Source organism: Arachis duranensis, chromosome 6 (genome assembly GCF_000817695.3).
Source record: "Arachis duranensis cultivar V14167 chromosome 6, aradu.V14167.gnm2.J7QH, whole genome shotgun sequence".
In the NCBI taxonomy this organism is placed as follows: domain Eukaryota; kingdom Viridiplantae; phylum Streptophyta; class Magnoliopsida; order Fabales; family Fabaceae; genus Arachis; species Arachis duranensis.
This window is the reverse complement of record NC_029777.3, coordinates 106,164,334-106,183,227: the sequence shown is the minus strand read 5'-3', so window position 1 is coordinate 106,183,227 and position 18,894 is coordinate 106,164,334. Positions and strand designations below refer to the sequence as shown.

At 33.7% G+C, this 18,894-nt stretch overlaps 1 protein-coding gene across 1 annotated transcript; it reads left to right on the top strand.

Annotated features, from left to right (window-relative positions):
• The first annotated feature begins 15,055 nt into the window (after positions 1–15,055).
• Positions 15,056–18,893, top strand: LOC107495599 (ubiquitin C-terminal hydrolase 22). The gene is made up of 3 exons (XM_016116764.3): positions 15,056–16,228; positions 17,119–17,237; positions 17,778–18,893. Exons 1-3 carry the CDS (start codon positions 15,438–15,440, stop codon positions 18,551–18,553), a joined length of 1,686 nt encoding a protein of 561 aa, XP_015972250.1. The 5' UTR covers positions 15,056–15,437; the 3' UTR covers positions 18,554–18,893.
• The last annotated feature ends 1 nt before the right edge of the window (position 18,894 follows it).

Genomic DNA, 18,894 nt, shown 5'->3' with positions numbered 1-18,894 from the left:
GTGTTATTGTTAAGAAATTTCGGTGTATTTTTATTTTGATAAGTTTTGCATAATTCAAAATACTTCCTCTTCCTCCTCATTTTTTGTTACTTCTTCTTTTTCATCATCTTCTTTTTTTTCTTATTCATCTTTTTATTTTTGTTTTACCTTCTCAAAATTTTTCTTGTCTTACTCTTTTAATAATAATAAAAACAAAAAAATTAAACAAAGAAGAAGAAAAACATATAATACTGCAAAATTACTTGGAAAAAGATGAACCTACATTCGTTTAATAAAAAGAAAGAAAGAAATAAGAAAAAAATGCATTAAAGAAAATATTTTTGTGCATTTGTTGCAAAATTTCAGTGGAAGAGTTCTGAATTTGAATTATTACTGTGATGAATCTGTTCCATTCTCGTTTCGATATATTTTGGAAAACTTTTGGTGTATTTTGAAAATCTTTTGGTGTATTTTAAAATTTTTTCGGTGCATTTGTATTGTGATAAGTTTTGTATAATTCAAAATTCTTCTTCTTTCTCCTCCTCCTCATCTTCTTCTGCTTTTTCTTTATCTTCTTATTTTATTTTCTCATAATTTTTTTAGGAAGAAAAGATCAAATAAAAAAATACATAATGTTGCAAGATTAATAAAAAGAGGAGGAAAAAAAATGTAGCAATAAAAAGAACGACGATGAGGATAAAACATGCAAAAAAAGGAGGAATAACGCAAAAAAAAAAGAGAAGAAAAAGAAGGAGGACGAGGAGGAAGAACATGAAGAAAAATATATAAGTGAGTTTTGTTTGGTTAGAATTAACTTGTTTAGACTTGTTTGCCAAAAAGACTTATATCTATCCACAAAAGTTGCAAAGACTGACACATCTATTCATAAAAGAATGAAATTACCATTTGTATTCGTGAAACATGAACTTTTGCTAACAAAATTATCCAAATCCTAAAAAGTTATTTGAAATTCTCAAATTATCCTCCAGTATAATTCATTTCTAACTTCTCCTCTTACTCCACATCATCACTTTTCTAATCCCAAACCCTACCAGCACCCAAATACTTCCTTACCACCACTCTCATCCCCAACTATCACCATCACTCAAAATGCCTCTCGTGCCTCCGACGAACGTTCCAAAAACAGCGACACTAATCCGCCGCTTCAAGTCTTCCCTTGTTCCGTATCTCCATACGTTTGTTGTCGAAAATTCAATTACGCTGCCGAGTGAAACTTCTCCAATGACGTCCATGACCGGCTCTTTTATAGAATGCCTCAGCTTGGTCCAACCTATGATAGGAATTCTGAGTTCGAAGGCGGACTGAGGCCGTCCAAAAAGAGATTGAACAAGTTCTGAAAATTCTCGAATCTTTTCGAGACCAGATAGGAGAAATTTCAGTACCGATAATTGACCCATTAAAAATCGAAAAAGCTTCACCGAATTGAATTTAAAGTACAAAAATAGAAACTGGGTGAAATTAATACTGAGGCAATATTCGCCCTTGATGAATTCTATGTGGTTGCCTTGGTCATCCTCCTCGACAGTGCCTAGGAGCAGGGACGGATCCAGAAATGATATTATGGGGGGCCAAAAACACATATAATATTAAAAATTATGTAAAAAAATTATATAATATAAGATGTATTACAAAAATATACCAACAGAGAATATATTTTAAAGTAAAAAAATATGTGTATACTTTTTATTAACGAAGTGATTGAATCTTCGTATCATAAAATTCACCAATAATAAAATTTGTGTCAAATTTTTCAGTAATTTTCTTTTCAATATAACTAAAAGACAATTAACAAGAAATTCATCTTTTATTTTGTTTCTAAGTTATTTTTCACAATATTCATAGTTGAAAAAGATCTCTTAATTGTAGCAGTTGAAACAGAGAGAATTAATACCAAATAAATAAAAAAAGACGGCCACAAGAAGAAAAAGAATTTATTTTATGAGATTTAAAAATTTTTATTTAATTAAAAAATATTAGTAATAATATCTTTTTCAGATTTCTTTAATATTGTTACTTACTTTGTAGATATTAAAAATTATTAATATTTAAATTAGACTGAACTTTTATTTATACTAGCCAAAATAATAAATAATTTTTTTAAAAAAATTAAATTATACATAATAACTTATTACTATTAAAAAAAGTTGGGGGACCGAGGCCGCCACTCGCCCCCCTTATGTCCGTCCCTGGCCTCCGGCACTCCCAGGACCTTATATCTTATGTGTGTGGCATATTTACCATGCTGAGAACCTCCGGTTCTCACCCCATATTGTGTTGTTATTTTTCAAATACAGGTCAAGAGGCTTCTCGGTAGGCGTCTGGACTCCTGTAGCAGAGCAATTTTTTGGATTTTATTTTGATGTACAGTTTATATTTATATATGTACGTAACTCTCCAAACAGCTACTTTATTTTATACCTCTTAGAGGTTTATGGAGAATTAGGATTTATCTTTATATTTTGTATTTTGGAGTAATATGTCACCTTTATTCCCTAAAGCTGCCCACAGCCAACTTTGACCACACATTAAAGCTTCAATTATGATTTCTTTGAGCTTTCCGCGATGAGGAGAAATCACACGACCACTTGTACTAAAAGCAGATTCAGAAGCAACAGTGGATACCGGAATGGCATATATATCCTTGGCTATTTTTGCCAAAACTTTAAATTTCATTTGATTGTTCTTCCACCATTTCAAAACATTAAAGTTAGGATCATTTGGAGGATGAATGTCCTCCTCAAGATAATGATCAAACTCAACATTCACACATGAACCCTTTGTCATCTTTCTTCTTTTAAGATACACCATATAATCATCACCCCCAAATACGCTTGTATTTCCACTTTCATCAACTTCTTTTGTACCAACATGTTTGACACATCAGAACTCATTTTTTGATTGTATTCATTAACCAACTCATTACACAACTGATGAATTCTGTCAACTTGCTTAGAACATTCTATTGGATATGGATACATTTTTCCAAATTGAAATTCAACCCCAACCATCTTGTACCTAGGATCTAAAACAGCAGCAACACCCATAATGCCATGAATCTCATCCCAATACTTCTCAAATTTCTTCTTCATACTAGATGCCATATTAGCAATTAAAGAATTACTAGAAAGTTGCCATGCATCCAATGAGACTTTTATTTTACAAACAAGAGTAAAATAAAGATTGGCAGTCGGAAATTTAGAACCAGAAAACAGTTGAGTAACATCATAAAACAACTTCAATCTATCACATATTTCCTTGGCAAGTTCCCACTCCTCATTACTTGGCACAGTTTTATATTGGGGTTCCTTTTGCCTTAACCTAGGAAAGACAGCTCTATACAGCAATGCAGTGTCTAACATCAAATAAGTTGAGTTCCACCTAGTCGGACAGTCAAGAACCAATTTCTTAGTAAATGGAATCGCTGTTTTAGCACACCAACTCACAAAAGTTTTGTTTCTTTTCGGCGTTGCAGTCCAATACAATACACTACTACGAATCTTTTCAATACTTTCCTTAACTACACTCAAACCATCCTTCACAATCAAATTCAATATATGAGCACAACAACGCATATGCAACAATTTACCCCCCAACATCAAGAATGAAGAATCTAGCCGCCCCAACAATTCATCTATCATAGCATCATTAGTAGAACAATTATCCAATGTAACAGTAGACAGTTTTCTATCAACATTCCATTCTAACAATATTTTCATCAATGTTTGAGTAAGAACTTCACTTGTATGGGGACAAGGAACATAACAAAAGCTGAAAAATAAAACAAAGATGCATGCATTTTAGATGTCAACATACTAATACAACACAATATATAGAAGTTTATGAAGTTTATGAAGTACCTCAATAGGCGCATTTGCAACTTCCACGAACTATCGATATAGTGAGCTGTGACAACCATGTAACCTTTTTCTTGATTGGAAGTCCACATGTCGCTAGTTATTGCAACTCTGCTATCATTTTCATCTAGTTGAAGAGTTAGCTTCAGCTTCTCATCCCCAAACATCTTCAAGATGTCTTTCCTAACCGTGTTGCGACTAGGCATTTTAAATGTTGGTTGCATTGATGCAACCAATCGCCTCAGTCCATGGTGATCCACACAACTCAAAGGATACTCATGCAGGATAATCATTTCGGCGACACACTTTCTTGTCTTTGAAGGATCAAACACAAAGCCATCTTCATTTACTGTTTTTACATGTGCTTGTTTTGCTAGTGATTCAACAATTGATGATTGCCTTGAGTTCACCACTTTTATTCTTTTACAGTAGCGGTCCACATGGTTTCTCAATGATTTAGTACCATTCTTCGGATTTGCACTAAGCACACTCTTGCAAAATTTGCATTTTGCCTTCCATTCACCATCAACTTTGAAACGCTCAAAATACTCCCAATAAGCACTCTTAACATTAGCCTTATTGTCACCTTCAACAGGATTTGATCCTTCTGGATTTGAGGTATTATTATCCGTTGGTTGTGGAGTTTCTGAAGTTGGATTAGCATTACTCTGAACTTCAACTTCAATATCGGTAGGAAAATTATTGCTTTGTGTGTCTTCTCTAGCATTACTAGCCATGAAATTATCTTAACAAACCTACATGAAAAATACCTATATCAATAAAATTAAAATTAATGAGGGTATAAAATTAACATAAATCCAACCAATGAATGCATAAAGATCAGAATGCATAAGTAAAAGAGTAGAGAATTGGAAGTTTAAGCCACCAAGATAAATAAACACAAATTGAAGTACACTAAAAATCATAATAAACCACATAAACCACTTGACATAGTCATTGAACTATGCAGCAGGCATTCAGGCAACCACAACCAGAACCAAAGCTAATGTTTGACAGAATATGTTATTCAGGCATTCAGGCAACCACACAAACCTTTATTATGCATATGTTATTATGTACTACCTTTGACATAATATATACAATAATAAAAATCTAGTTAATGTGACAATTAATACTACTTTGTCAATTAAGTTGGATTATTTCTTCTAACTCTCAAATAATTTAATTATTATGAGTAAAAAAAATTAATGTCAATGGAGCTTTACCAATAATAATTAATAAATACTAAATAGAATAAATTTTAATTGTTTTTTGTTATTTTTTTTGTTATCAAATATTTTTGTTATTTATTATTATTATTGCAAAGCATGATGAACAATATTCATAGATTTTGAAAGAACAAAAAGTCATATATTTTGCAATTTTGTTCTTCAATATTTGGACTTATATATGATCCCCTTTTTTTTCTTTTTAAGCCATTTTTTATTATTTAAATATTTTGGAAAGGTTACTATGTCCATTTCTTATATTATATATATATGTGAAAGTTATGAAAGGGTTGTATTTATAATTAGGTATCACATGCATATAGAAGATAGTAAGATACTATCTAGGTCTTATTTTGCATTATGACATAAAAAAAAAACCAAAAACAAAAACAAGTATTTCCTTAAAAAAATTGTAACATTGGTTTTGATAGTAAGAGTTGGAGTCATATTATGCTTCCTATAAAGGAAACATTTCACAATTAAACAAACTAGTAGTTACATGATTGAGAATGTATATACATATATAGAATCTATTTAATAGACTAAGCATTTTAACTAACAAGTTAGTAGCTCAAGGGTCAAATATAGTTTCTGCTTTGTATTTTAATTTAATTTAGTTAGTTATTAATAATAATTGTTGATGGTAACCCATACATACCATAAATTGGCAAAAATTAAATGCTAACTAGGACATAGATATGGTCGCTAAGCCGATGGCCAAGCTCACAGCAAAGGGAAAGAAAACTATAAGACACAGCTTTCCAATCTCTCAACATATCTGACAGTTAGATGGAAACTTTATTCAATGTCATTCCATTCATCACATACCATCATAACAATCTTATCCAAACATAGGTTTTGTTTCAAGATATACTTTGCCAAGACTAACCAAGCATAAAAACAAATGGTACAAAATTGATAGAGGAATTGAAACACAGACCAAACTTGTTTGTAAGAATTGAAGGATAAATAAAAACTTGCAACAGATAGCTGACCAGAAGATCCTTCTTTAGAAATAATGGTAGACTTCCACTCATTCAACTTTTCTAAAAGGGTAGGCACTTCCTCCTCAGGAGCAGCAACTCGGATTCTTAACGGACATCGTTTTACAGGGTAATGCTTTTGAAGCTCCTGAATGGCTGAATCAGCTCCAAAGCCTGTATAAACAACATGTTCCACTTTTCACTAATTACCATAATTATAAAACGGAACCAGTTTGACAATTAAAAGGTGAAGATGTTGAATGAAACTGTGATGCAAAAGACCCCTGACCTGCTTAAGAGCATGAGCATTGAGCACAAAAAAAATGTTTTCTGAACAAAACAAAATCAGAGTAGCCAATTAAAATTAAAAACGAAGAACAAAACATGATTTCTGAACATTGAGGAATGAGGAGTGACCACTGACCAGTGAGCAATGAGCATTGAGGATTGTTAATATGATTTTTGAACAAAAAATTAAAAAAAACGAAAAACTACAGCAGTGTGCAGATCTAAAGCTAATCATTCAGGAATCAGGATTTCAATATGATTTCTGAAAAAAATGAAAAAAAATGAAGAAGCTTCGACGAAGGCGACGGACAAGAAGCCATTACCTTCGATGGACGAGCACGACGGACGACGGCGACGAGCACGGCGGACGACGGCGACGAGCACGGCGGACGACGGCGACGAGCTCCACGAGAGACGGCGGGCAAAGCACGACTGAGCAGCGAGAGCCGAGAAGAACGGACGAGGAACAGGGGAACGAGGAGAGAGGAGAGGGGCTGGAGCACGACGAACAGACGAAGCTTTTTGAACAGACGAAGCTTTTGGACGCGACGGAAGGCGGCGGCGGTGGAGGAGGCTAGGGTTTTTTTGGGGGAAACAGGAAGTGAAGAAGAGAAACTGAGGGTGAAGTGAAGAGAAACTGAGAAACTGAGAGTGAATGAGTGATGAGAGGACTCACTATGGTCTTGGTCTCTTGGAGAAGAGCTGAGGAACAGTCGAACAGAGGAGAGGAAGTGAGTGAGAGTGACGGTGAGAAGAAGCTGAAGGGCAAAGGGGTTCCTAACCCTAATTGGCTAACTGAGTGAGTGAGAGTGACGGTGAGAAGTATTTCCAAACAAACCCTAATCATAAAAGGTATATATATACTCCAGGGCGGGTAGGGGCGGGTTTAGCCTGAACCCGACCCCGAATCAGAATAAAATTCTGCAAAAATGTTGGGTTGGTGGTTGCATAGTGAAAAATTTGGGAATCTGAGTGTAATAGCATAATAACATATATAAAGAAAGAATAACTAACCACATTAGTTACTTTTAAAACTAGAGTTAGTAGCTTCTAGAGTCTTAATATTTATGCATAAATAAGACTCTTCAATTTTACTGTAGGTGACACATAGTAATAGTTAACATTCATTTTTTTCTTCTCTCTGCGATTGTTCTCTGCTTTGTATAGACTTTATTTCTCACATGGTATCAGATAGCGTCCAAGATCCATGGAGCCAGAAATTATCAACAATAATCCATCATCTGCTGCTGCTGCTGCTATTCAAGCATCACCATCTGCGTCAATTCTAAAGCTCGTTTCTATTCTTTTACCAGAAAATCTCAACGATGATAATTTTTTCATCTGGCGCCATTCAGTTATTCTTACAATTTCAGGTCAAAAACTTCAAGATCACCTGGACCAACAGAAGATTCCAACAAGATACGCATCAGCTGCTGATGAAAAGGCACAAAATAAAACAAAGACATATAAAGAATGGAGGCTTGATGACTACAATGTCTCTTCCTGGCTTTACTCATCACTGGATCCCTCATTCAAACATCGAGTTCTTGGTTGTATTTTTGCTTATGACATTTGGAGCCGCCTTCACACCCACTTTGCATCACAAACAAAAGCTCGTATTAGACAACTTCAACTGCAATTGATATCGATAAAGAAGACTGGTCCAGCATCTGATTATGTTCTTCAAATAAAAAAAGTGGTGGATGCACTCACCATTGTTGGAGCTCCTCTAACTGATGAAGAATACACCAATATCATTTTAGATGGATTAAATGAAGATTATCAGTCATTTTTGACATATGTCACTGCAAAAGATCCACCCTATTCCATTCCAGACCTTGAAGCTCTCTTGATGGCTCAAGAAGACACTATAGAGAGATTCAAAAAATCAGAACCCTCAATGGTACAGGTCAATTTCACTCAATCCCAACTTTCTACTCAAACTAATTTTGATTCTGGCTATGCAAGAAACACACCGCCTACACCTAATAGAGGCACTTATGGTCAAAGAGAGCGTGGAGGAAGAACAAATCGTGGAGATAGAGGTTCTTGGGACTTAAATTAGCCACAATGTTAAATTTGTGGCAAGCTGGGGCATATTGCTAGTTACTATTATTTTAGATTTCACCAACAATTTCAACATGCACAACAAAATTCACCCAACTCTTCTATGCACAATACACTCCCTCCACCTCCCTCATTCCATAATCCCAAAGCAATGTTTGCTACACCTGCTACAATTGCTTATCTATCTTGGTATGCTGATTTTGGCGCTTCCCATCACTGTACTCCTGATCCGTCAAACCTATAACAAGCACAAGAATATCATGGATAAGATCAAGTTTATATTGGTAATGGTTCAGGTATTAAAATTCAGCATATTGGTAATTCATATTTGCATCATAAACCAACAGAAAAAAGATATTTTGGCCTGATGTTTGTTTTGTGAAATCTCAAGCTACTAAAGAAGTGCTTCTCCAAGGCACCGCAATTAATGGAATGTATCGTTTTGAAAAAGTGTCTCTTTCTAAATCAAACTTAAGACAATTTAATACACAAATTTTTGTTGCTCAAACTTTGACATTGGATGTTTACCACAAAAGATTTGGTCATCCAGCCTTACCAATTGTAAAGTCTATTGTAACTAATTGTTCGTTACCTTTGAATAATACAAATGCTTCTGGTTCTAGTGTATGTGAATATTGCTGCTTAGCAAAATCTCATAGGTTACCTTACTCTTCATCTAATACTACTTATGATTGCCCTTTATCATTGATTGTTTCTGATATTTGGGGCCATCCCCAATCACCGATAAGGTGAGAAACTAACGACAATGGTGAAAGCTAGGGTTTTGAATTTGGGAATGAAGAAGAAGGAATTAGATATCACCAACAACGTTAATGCTATTCTTCACCCACTCAAGCTTCCTCTATCTCGCTCTACTGATCTAGTTTCACATTTTCATTGATCTAGTTACTTTAGTTTGCATTTCTGATTGGATTTCTAATTTCTATGATGCAGCATAAATTCGTACTATGATACACTTGTAGAACGCCTAGAGTTCAAAATCACAAAGACATGCCTTCGGAGATCACATCGGCTGTTGAGGCATGCCTCAGTAGCCTTTCCTTCCTCAACAGCCATTATCACTCTGCCAGTTAGCCACTCTACCCACTCATTGTGCCTTCCCAACGCAGGTTCCTTTCTCTTAGTTCTCTGCTATGCTAGCGCTGCTCCTCCCTTTTCTGCTCCACTACATCGCTCGTTCGTTTCTACTCTGCCATGCGACTCTTCCTTGATTTTGGTTGGTCATTGTCACTTCCTTTTCTCAACAATTTATTTCCACTACTCACCGCACTTCTGGTCTCTGATTTTTTTTAATTATTAAAATTTTCATAAAATTATCAATAAAACAAAAAAAATTGGATACGCAAAAAATGAGAAAAATAGAGATAACGATAATTTTTTTTTCTACGGCAGGAATTAAAAGTAAAAATAAAAAGAAGATTTAGATTTACAAATGAAAAACAGAGAGACATCTTCCATCCCTGTCCAATCCTACTAACATCCCTAACCTAATATACTCGAAGCACAACATAAATTTTACCCGAAATTAAATTGAATAAAAATGACAAAACCGAACCAAAGAAAATATACTTTGCATTCAAATCAGGTTGAATAATTTTTTAAATGCAAACCACCAGCCATCAACAAAGTTGCTTCTCACGGATTTTTCTGTGTAACTATGTGAATGACTAACAAATTACATTTTCGATAATATTAAAAACAGTCAAAATTTATCTTATTTAATATTCATTAATTATTGCAACTTTTTTTATGTAGGCTCTTTTAATAAGCTCTGGGTGAATAAAACACATTAGTGACATATATACGTAATAACTGTAGCTTGAAGCACAAGGGTAAGCTATTTCATCTATATGACGGAAAATAATTTGTTGCCATCATTAATGTAGGCTTTAATCAATATTTTGGCAAGTATGAACAAGTTGCTAGATATTTAGACCAAGAAAAAAAAAAGTTATACGCATCTCCAAAAAATCTGTGATGTTTTAATTTTGTCTGAAGTTATTTGATGCCAGATATACTATTTTTTTAAAACAATATCTTAGTAATTAGATGGACAATTTTGAGATAAAAATATTATTCGTATATCAAAATCAATTATTAATGTATTTATATATAAATATATGTATAATTTAATTTATTTTTAATATATATTTATATTTTAATATATATTTTATATTAATAGCTAATTTTGATAATTGATTTTAGTATACATATATCATAATTTTTTTTTAAATATTATGCATGACTACTGATTCCGTGCGTAACATACCCATTATGCAATATTGAGAGTTGAATTTTCATTTTAAGTTTTATTTTTTTGCCTTTAATTGTTATAGTGTAATTTCCTTGCATATGCAATGCAAGATTGCAAGGTGGAATCATTGCTTTTGAGGATATAATTTATGATGAGTTAAAATTAGGTGGAAACTTATAAGAAGTTGCTTCTATGCAAAGTTGATATTTTAAATAAATATAGTTAGATAATTTGATAAATTTGACTAAATCATCATTTAACGACGAATTCTTAACTATTAATTTCACATAAAAATAATTGCATGTGAATCTTTACCTTAAAATTATATTAGAAAAATGTTCAGCAAAGATATGGTATGAGAGTAGGAATAAGATTTTTTCAGTCATTCATTCTCTGATACTTAGGGGTAAGATTTAGCTTAGTGATGATAAAATAAAAATAAGGAGTTGTAAACAATTATTGAAGGTGGCTTAGAACCATTAATTAAGATGAGAAGAATTGAAGAGTGAAAAGGACATAGCGTTTGTGTTCACATGGACTTGTCGTCGAGAAGTACTAATTCTAATTAATGAGTGAGATACTTGACCCAGTAAGAGATACTTCCATTACTTTGACTGAAGCCACTCAAATTGACCAGAAGTGAAGCTTCCTCATCCCATCTCTTGGAACTCTTATCAGTATATAAAAAGAGAGCATATGGTGTTGTGTTCTTGAGAGAAAAATTAAACTATTATGATGATGATTTCCATTCGCCTACCCTTTGAAAAGAAGAAATTGATGGTGCCAAAAGGGTACTTTGCAGTGTATGTAGGAGAGGTTGAAAAGAAGAGATTTGTGATACCACTTTCATTCTTGAATCAGCCTTTGTTTCAACAACTGCTGAGTATGGCCGAAGAAGAATTTGGCTTCACACATCCAATGGGTGGCCTCACAATTCCTTGCACACAAGACACTTTCATTCATCTCACTTCTCTCTTGCATGCACAAACACAATGATCACAACCCTCAACTATATCTATTTTTTTATTCTTTTGACACTGCCTCCTTACTTAATGTATATTCACATATTTCTTTGTAACTTCAATTATATATTATTGTTACGTTGTATCAACTCATGTAACGTTCAATCAAAATGCGCCACGGCCCAATTTAAATTTAATTTCTTGTTTAAATTGCTCTTGCAATCGTAGCAAGATACAAATTTTCTAGTTAAAATTTTTTCATATATACTTAACACACTACCACATACTAATTAAAACAAATACAACCCAGTGCATTTGTGCAACTGAGATCAGCCCTAAGTGGTGACTTCAGAGTCATATCAATGATATCATTGTGTTTTGAATCCTTCAACAGCTATATAATTTTTTATTAATTACAAGTCTAGCCTTAATTTGAGCTTCATCCTTAATTTAGTTTTGGTTTTCTAGGTATTCCCGACTCGATAGGTCAATGTCTAATACGTCACAAATCAAAACTCTATTTAAGAATTTGTTGTTGACCAATGAATCCATGCATAACAAAATAGGACTAATATGAACTAACCATTGGACCAACTCAACTTGGTTTGATCCATAATTTGTTAGATGTAAACTATGAATCACCGACACTTTTCTAATTTGCCGTATCAGTATATCAGACATATTTCGGACACACACTCATCGACACTCGTCTGATACACGTGTTTTTTTTATGTTCAATTGTGTCTTAATAAAAAATAAAAAATCTTCTCCAAACACGCTTGGACACACCTGAATACCATTACATATCAGTGTATCTAGCCTTATTTTTAACATATATTCTTGAAATGAGTTTAAAAATAGTATATATTATTAATTATTAAATAAAATATTTAAATACTTTATATAATTTAAAAAAGATATTTAAAATAATTAAAAAAATTATATTTTAATATTAATAAAATATCAAAATATCATTACAATTTATCTAAAAAATACTTTATATTTTATATATATGTTGTGTCTCCGTGTCTTATAAGAATTTTAAATTTATCATGTTCGCGTGTCTGTAATAGCTTGATTTTGGGACGAAACAACCTTTTAGTGAAACATGCATCTCAACTAATAATAATATAATATTATTAGTATGATATTATTTTACGTGGTTTAATATAAACTGAGATGAGTTATTTAATATAATAATTGAGTCCAAAATTTACCAATACGAATTAAAGACAGTACTTTCTGGTGAATTTAGCTAAGCTAAGGTTTAAAGAATAAGGTTTAAAGATTCAAAAGTTTAAGGAATAAATATTAAGAAAAAGATCGGAGAATATTGAATTATTGAAATTAAAGAATTTGATTTTAATAACGGTCTCGCGAGAAAGGCAAAATATATGCTCAATTGAGATATTGTACATGAGACTCAGTGGGGCAGTGATATGTAATGCCTGCTTGAGACCCAAAGGACGAGGCTCAGTGGGACGGCGATATATAACACCCATTTGAGACCCGAAAGATAAGGTTTAATGGGAATGGTGATACGTATTTTTCACTTGAGACTGGAAGGATGATTTCTCTATGAGGATGGCGACACGTAACGCCAATCTTAAAAATATTGTCGGGCTACGAGAAATTAACCGACACATGAGTTTATGACCTGTATAGAAATAGACATGCATCATATTTGTTTGCTGCATAATTTTTCTGATGATACTACTATGTGTGTATTATGTTTCCCTATGTTTATTTGAGATTTTGTAAAATTCTATAATATGTTTGGGATAGATGATTTTGAACGTGTTTTTCTTTGGACTAAGAATAAATGAGTTGTTAATTTTAAAAAAGGTAAAAAGAATACTATTGTGTAAAATTCTTACTAAGACTCTCAAATTCTTACCCCTTTTCACCCCTTTTAGATGAAGACAGGCGTAATATTTTATGAGCTATACCCTCCATATATCTACGAGGACCCGATATTCGAGAGCTACTATGTTTTTGGCGCGGGACCTCGTGTTTATTTGTACGTATTCCACAATATAGCCTTCTCACACCCTATTTCAGAGAGGCTCAGAAGAGGAACTACCACAGTCTGGAGATGACGTATTTATGGACAGATTGCATGGAGACCTACTGAATGTCGATATTTAAATTCACTTTGGGAAACGTCATATTGTATTCTTTTTGCGGCATCCCTGCTTAGTACTTTTCAGTTTAGTCTCCATTTGTGTTAGTACAGAAAAAGTAGAAAGGTTTAAGAGTATTAAACTAGCCTAGACACCAATTAGATGGCTTTTTGTATGCCCAGGACCTAGAATATTATATGTTCATATATGTATATATTTATTCTATGAAGTATATACTGACAGGGTCCTTGAACACTACATTGACGTATAAAGATATGTGTCCGTTCATGTTAATGTGTGTGTTGTTATTTACTTTTGTATGTTTGCAATGACAAATTGTTCAACAATTTTGTTTGAAGAAAAATTTACTTGTAAAATGGCAATGTGTTAATAAACGAATCAGCCTTATATAATAATTGCTAGTTAATAAATAGTAAAGTAAGTCAGTAATGCTTAACTCTTAATATAATCATGATATATTAGAAGCAAGGTCGTTACAATGTCAGTATTCGTAAATCATAAATTGTAAAAGACTACTTGAGTGTAGCTGTGAATTTGTACTAGGCTTCGTTTTTAATTAATGGGAAAAAAATGCATCAAGACATCAAGAGAAATTTGTGTCTTTTTTTTTTTTTTGACAACTAAAGAAGAGCCCCTGAATAGCATAACCCAAACACCAACAAATAGCCCATTAGAGAAACTACTAGAACAAGAACAAAAACATAAAACAACCACAAGACCCACAAATCAAAAGAAGACCAAGAAAGTCTTACCCTAAAAAAGAAGCATTGGTACGCAACTATCTATCATCATAAGCTTGAAGCTTCATCGCCGACCCCTCAGATTTGTCTAGAATTCTTCCATTTCCTTCTTATTCTAATTTAGATCATTACTTTTTACATAGTGCCAATTATGGTATATGTTACTTAATGGTTGGCAACACTACCACCACACTCTATTCAATAACTAAGGAATACTAATTCTTTTCTTCTATATATTAATCAATTGAATTCGATTTAATTTATATATATTATTAATTATTAATTCAATAACAATATTAATTCAATTGTTTCTTTATTAAAAATTTTATAAACACAATTATTTAATTGGATGAAAATATAATTGCTAAAGTACCAATTTAACTCAATATGATCATTATTATATGAATGGATTACTGACTTACTGAGTCGGTTTCTCTTTTTCATTTTTCTTTTAATTCTTTTCTTCTTCTTTTTCTTTTTCCTTTTCTTTTTTATTTGTTTTTCTTTAATATGAAAAAGCAAAAGCATAGAAGCAATTTCATTTGGGTCTTCCCTTTCAGACTTGAGTTGTGATTATTTTTTTCAGATAAAGCAAAGCAATCTTTTGATAGATAGAAGCATGTTTTGTTCTTATTTTGTTACATCATAATTTATCATTTATCATCTTCCCTTACATGAACACTTTAACTACAAGTATTAATCAACATTAAAGTTTTCTTTTTCCATTTTTTTTTGGGTCAGATTTTTTTCCCATCATCTTCATTCATTCTTTTCCGATCACATCATTCAGAGGCACCATAACAAACACTTCAGTTTCTGCAACAACAACCACCTTAATTCTTGTCTTTTTCTGTTATAGTCAATTCATTTTAACCTTTTCAAATCCATAAACGTTATGTTCCAAGGAAACCCTCCTTCTTCTTCTGCTTCTTCTTCATACACAAACCCACAACCTTGTCAGCACCTTGCTGATTACAAGTTCAAGCATGGCTTCAATGGCTACAAAGCCATTCAGAAGCTCCTTGTAACAACCCCAATTGGGAAAACCACTGTGAAGAAACCAAACACAAAAGTACCAAGATGCAGCTATGGTTACTGTAAAAATGCCTCTGAGGGAAGGTTCTATTTATGCTTGATTTGTTCTTCATTCACTTGTTTGGATCACACCCGTTTGCACCCTCAATCTAATTCTGGTCATGATTTGTTTGTGGACATTGAAAGGGCTGAACTTTATTGTGGGGTGTGTAGTGATCAGATTTATGACCCTGATTTTGATCAAGTTGTTATGTCAAAGCACTCATTTCCAAAAGGTTTTGTTGTTACTGAGGATGAGAGCATTGGCCAGAGATTGATCAAGAGGAGGAGAATGCTTCCTGGGGTTGTTTTTGGATTGGATTTGCAAAGAACAAAATTGAGGGATCTGAGGGAAAAATCATGTTATCCAATGGGTTTGAGGGGTTTGAACAATTTGGGTAGCACATGCTTCATGAATTCTGTGCTGCAGGCTTTGCTACATGCTCCTCCTTTTAGGGACTATTTCTTGAGTGGTGGACACCATTCCGAGACTTGTTCGAGAAGAACAGCAATGGCAGATCGGATTTGTTTGATTTGTGATGTCAATGATATCTTTTCAGCTGTGTTTTCGGGAGATCGAAATCCGTATAGCCCTGCTCAGTTTCTATACAGGTCTGAAAGTTGTTATACATGTCACATATGTTCTTTTCCTCTTTAACCTTGTGTCGTCTTTATAAGTGGTTGAGGCAAAAAGAACTGTGGTTTGGTCACAATCACAATATTGATATCTAAATATATCTTTATTTGCAATTTAGTTTTTACTCTCAAATAAAAATGCACATCAATTGTCGTTATAAAAAATTTTTTTGATTAGAAAAGCTAACATCTTTTGCTTTCATTCTTAAATTACACTAGGCAAAGTGTGACTTTTAATTTCTAGTGAAGATAATTGTTGAGTGACATTTTTGAAGGATTTAATCTGTGCCTCAGCTTTATGTCTTTTGATGCTTTTAGTTTTTAGAGTAAGCTATCAATTTAACATATGAAGTTTGCAACATTAATCATTTTGGCTCCCAAAATCCCCTAAACAAACCCATGGTACCCAAAACAATGCACTCTGGTTGAAAAATTACCCTAAACTCACATAGGCACCGCTGTTAAAAGAAACAAAATCAAGATGAAATTTGCGGTGAATTTGTCAAGCAGTTTATACCTTTCAAGTATCATAATATTTCTTCACTTGTGAATGACTTAAGTTTGAAGATTATGATTTGAGATGAATTTGTTTGATTAAGACATGAAGTGATAAAAGTAGCAAGTTCGATAGTGAAGGCATCTTTGACAAAAGCGAGTCTTTTTTTGATCACCTCTGACGAATGCTGTCAGCTCTAAACTTGATGCTTTTCATAGTAATAAGTTCGAAGTTAATGATGTGTTTATGTGAATCCTTTTGTAAAGTTTGTGGGAGCAACTTATATTCAAATTCAAAAATTTTATGATAACTTTGGTGCTCATATTATTGTTTTCCTTCGAATGGTGAAACTTTTTGTTTTTGTTTCAAGCTGGTGGCAGCATTCAGCAAATTTAGCAAGTTATGAACAGCAAGATGCTCATGAGTTTTTCATTTCATTGTTAGACGCACTCCATGAGACTGGGGGGAAAACAAAGAACGGAAGCAGAGGTACTTTTACTGCATGTTTATGGAAACAAAGAATGCAGTTCGGCATAATGTGAACTTATGTGTTAATAACTGCAGTTATGTACATACTGATGTATTTTTGTCTGAAGAGCATGATTTATTTGTCATTGATTTTTGAAAATGAGTATGTTGGCCCTTGAGATTGCACTCTGATGGTCATTTTAGTCCCTTTATTATGAATCAACCAAGATATCATGTGCCCTGACGATTGGGCATGTGCATGTCACATGGCAATGCTAGCACATGTAACACATCAGTGGATCTGTATATTGGAACTAAAATAATTGAGAGAGTGCAATCTCAAGTACCGAAAATGCTAATTTTAAAATGTCAAGGATTAAAATGAATTATGCTTACAAGATAAAAAACCAGAGTGAAACTTTCCTGGTTTACAGTGTGGATATATCTAAAGGTTTTCAAATAAGAAGTGCAGAGAAATAATAACAAAATGCAATCTTGTCTGATATCTCTGTCAGTTATTTTTCGCCAAATATCACTATGTATGATTATTGTTTCTCACAGGTCATGGAGACTGCGAATGTATTGCTCATAGGGTATTTTCGGGGCTATTGAGATCAGATGTGACCTGTATGGCCTGTGGATTCACCTCAACAACCTTTGACCCTTGTATGGATATTTCCCTTGATTTGGACACTAATTTCTCTTTAGCTGAAAAGGGTAAAAAGCCGATCAAACAGAATGAGGAAGGCAGTATGTCTACGCTTTTTGGTTGTTTAGATTTGTTCACCCGACTCGAGAAGTTGGGGTCCGACCAGAAACTCTACTGCCAGAATTGTAAGGAAAGGCAGGATTCGTTGAAGCAAATGTCTATTGGCAAGCTTCCATTGGTACTTAGTCTGCACGTGAAACGTTTCGAGCACTCCTTTGTTAAAAGGTCGTCAAGAAAAATAGATCAGTACCTACATTTTCCTTTTTCATTGGACATGACCCCATACTTGTCCTCCTCAATCCTCAGAGCCAGACACGGAAACAGAATTTTCACTTTTGGAGGCAATGAATCAGATATGTTTTCCAAGTATGAGATCTTTGCAGTTGTGACACATTCTGGGACGCTTGAGTCCGGTCATTATGTTTCCTTCGTGCGGTTAAGGAGGCGGTGGTACCGATGTGATGATGCTTGGATTACCGAGGTCGATGAAGCGACAGTCAGAGCCTCGCAGTGTTATATGATTTTTTACGTGCAGAAAACACTGTACAGTAAAGCCGGCGAAGATCTTAGTCATGTCCCAAAGTCCCCTGAAAGAGATCTCTTTCTCCCTATTGTGGGGTGTTGCTAGAGAGACATTAAAGGGAGTTTCATCTTTCATGGCATCAGTTGATAGATTATAATGTGCATCTTCTGTACACTGAAGACAGCTTTATGCTCACTTGCTCATTGAAAGAACTCATTGTCTTCAGCAAGATGGATTCACAAATTCCATTGAGCATGTTAAAAATTTCAGATGATGAAAAGTATCCATGGGAAGGAAATCGAATAGCTGCGTCCTGCGAAAATCCCATTCAGCGGTTTTGAAACTAGGATTAAGGAGACAGAACAGCAGAAACTCAACCCCCTTTAAATTTTTTAACAGCTATTCATGTTTTGCTTACTCAAATTCTTTGATTGCAGTTTAGTCAT

Excerpts from the sequence above, each read along its gene's own strand:
- LOC107495599 (XM_016116764.3), top strand. The coding sequence starts at position 15,438 with ATGTTCCAAGGAAACCCTCCTTCTTCTTCTGCTTCTTCTTCATACACA. Across the intron at positions 16,229-17,118 it reads CCTGCTCAGTTTCTATACAG|CTGGTGGCAGCATTCAGCAA; the intron begins GTCTGAAAGTTG and ends TTTTGTTTCAAG. Across the intron at positions 17,238-17,777 it reads AACAAAGAACGGAAGCAGAG|GTCATGGAGACTGCGAATGT; the intron begins GTACTTTTACTG and ends TGTTTCTCACAG.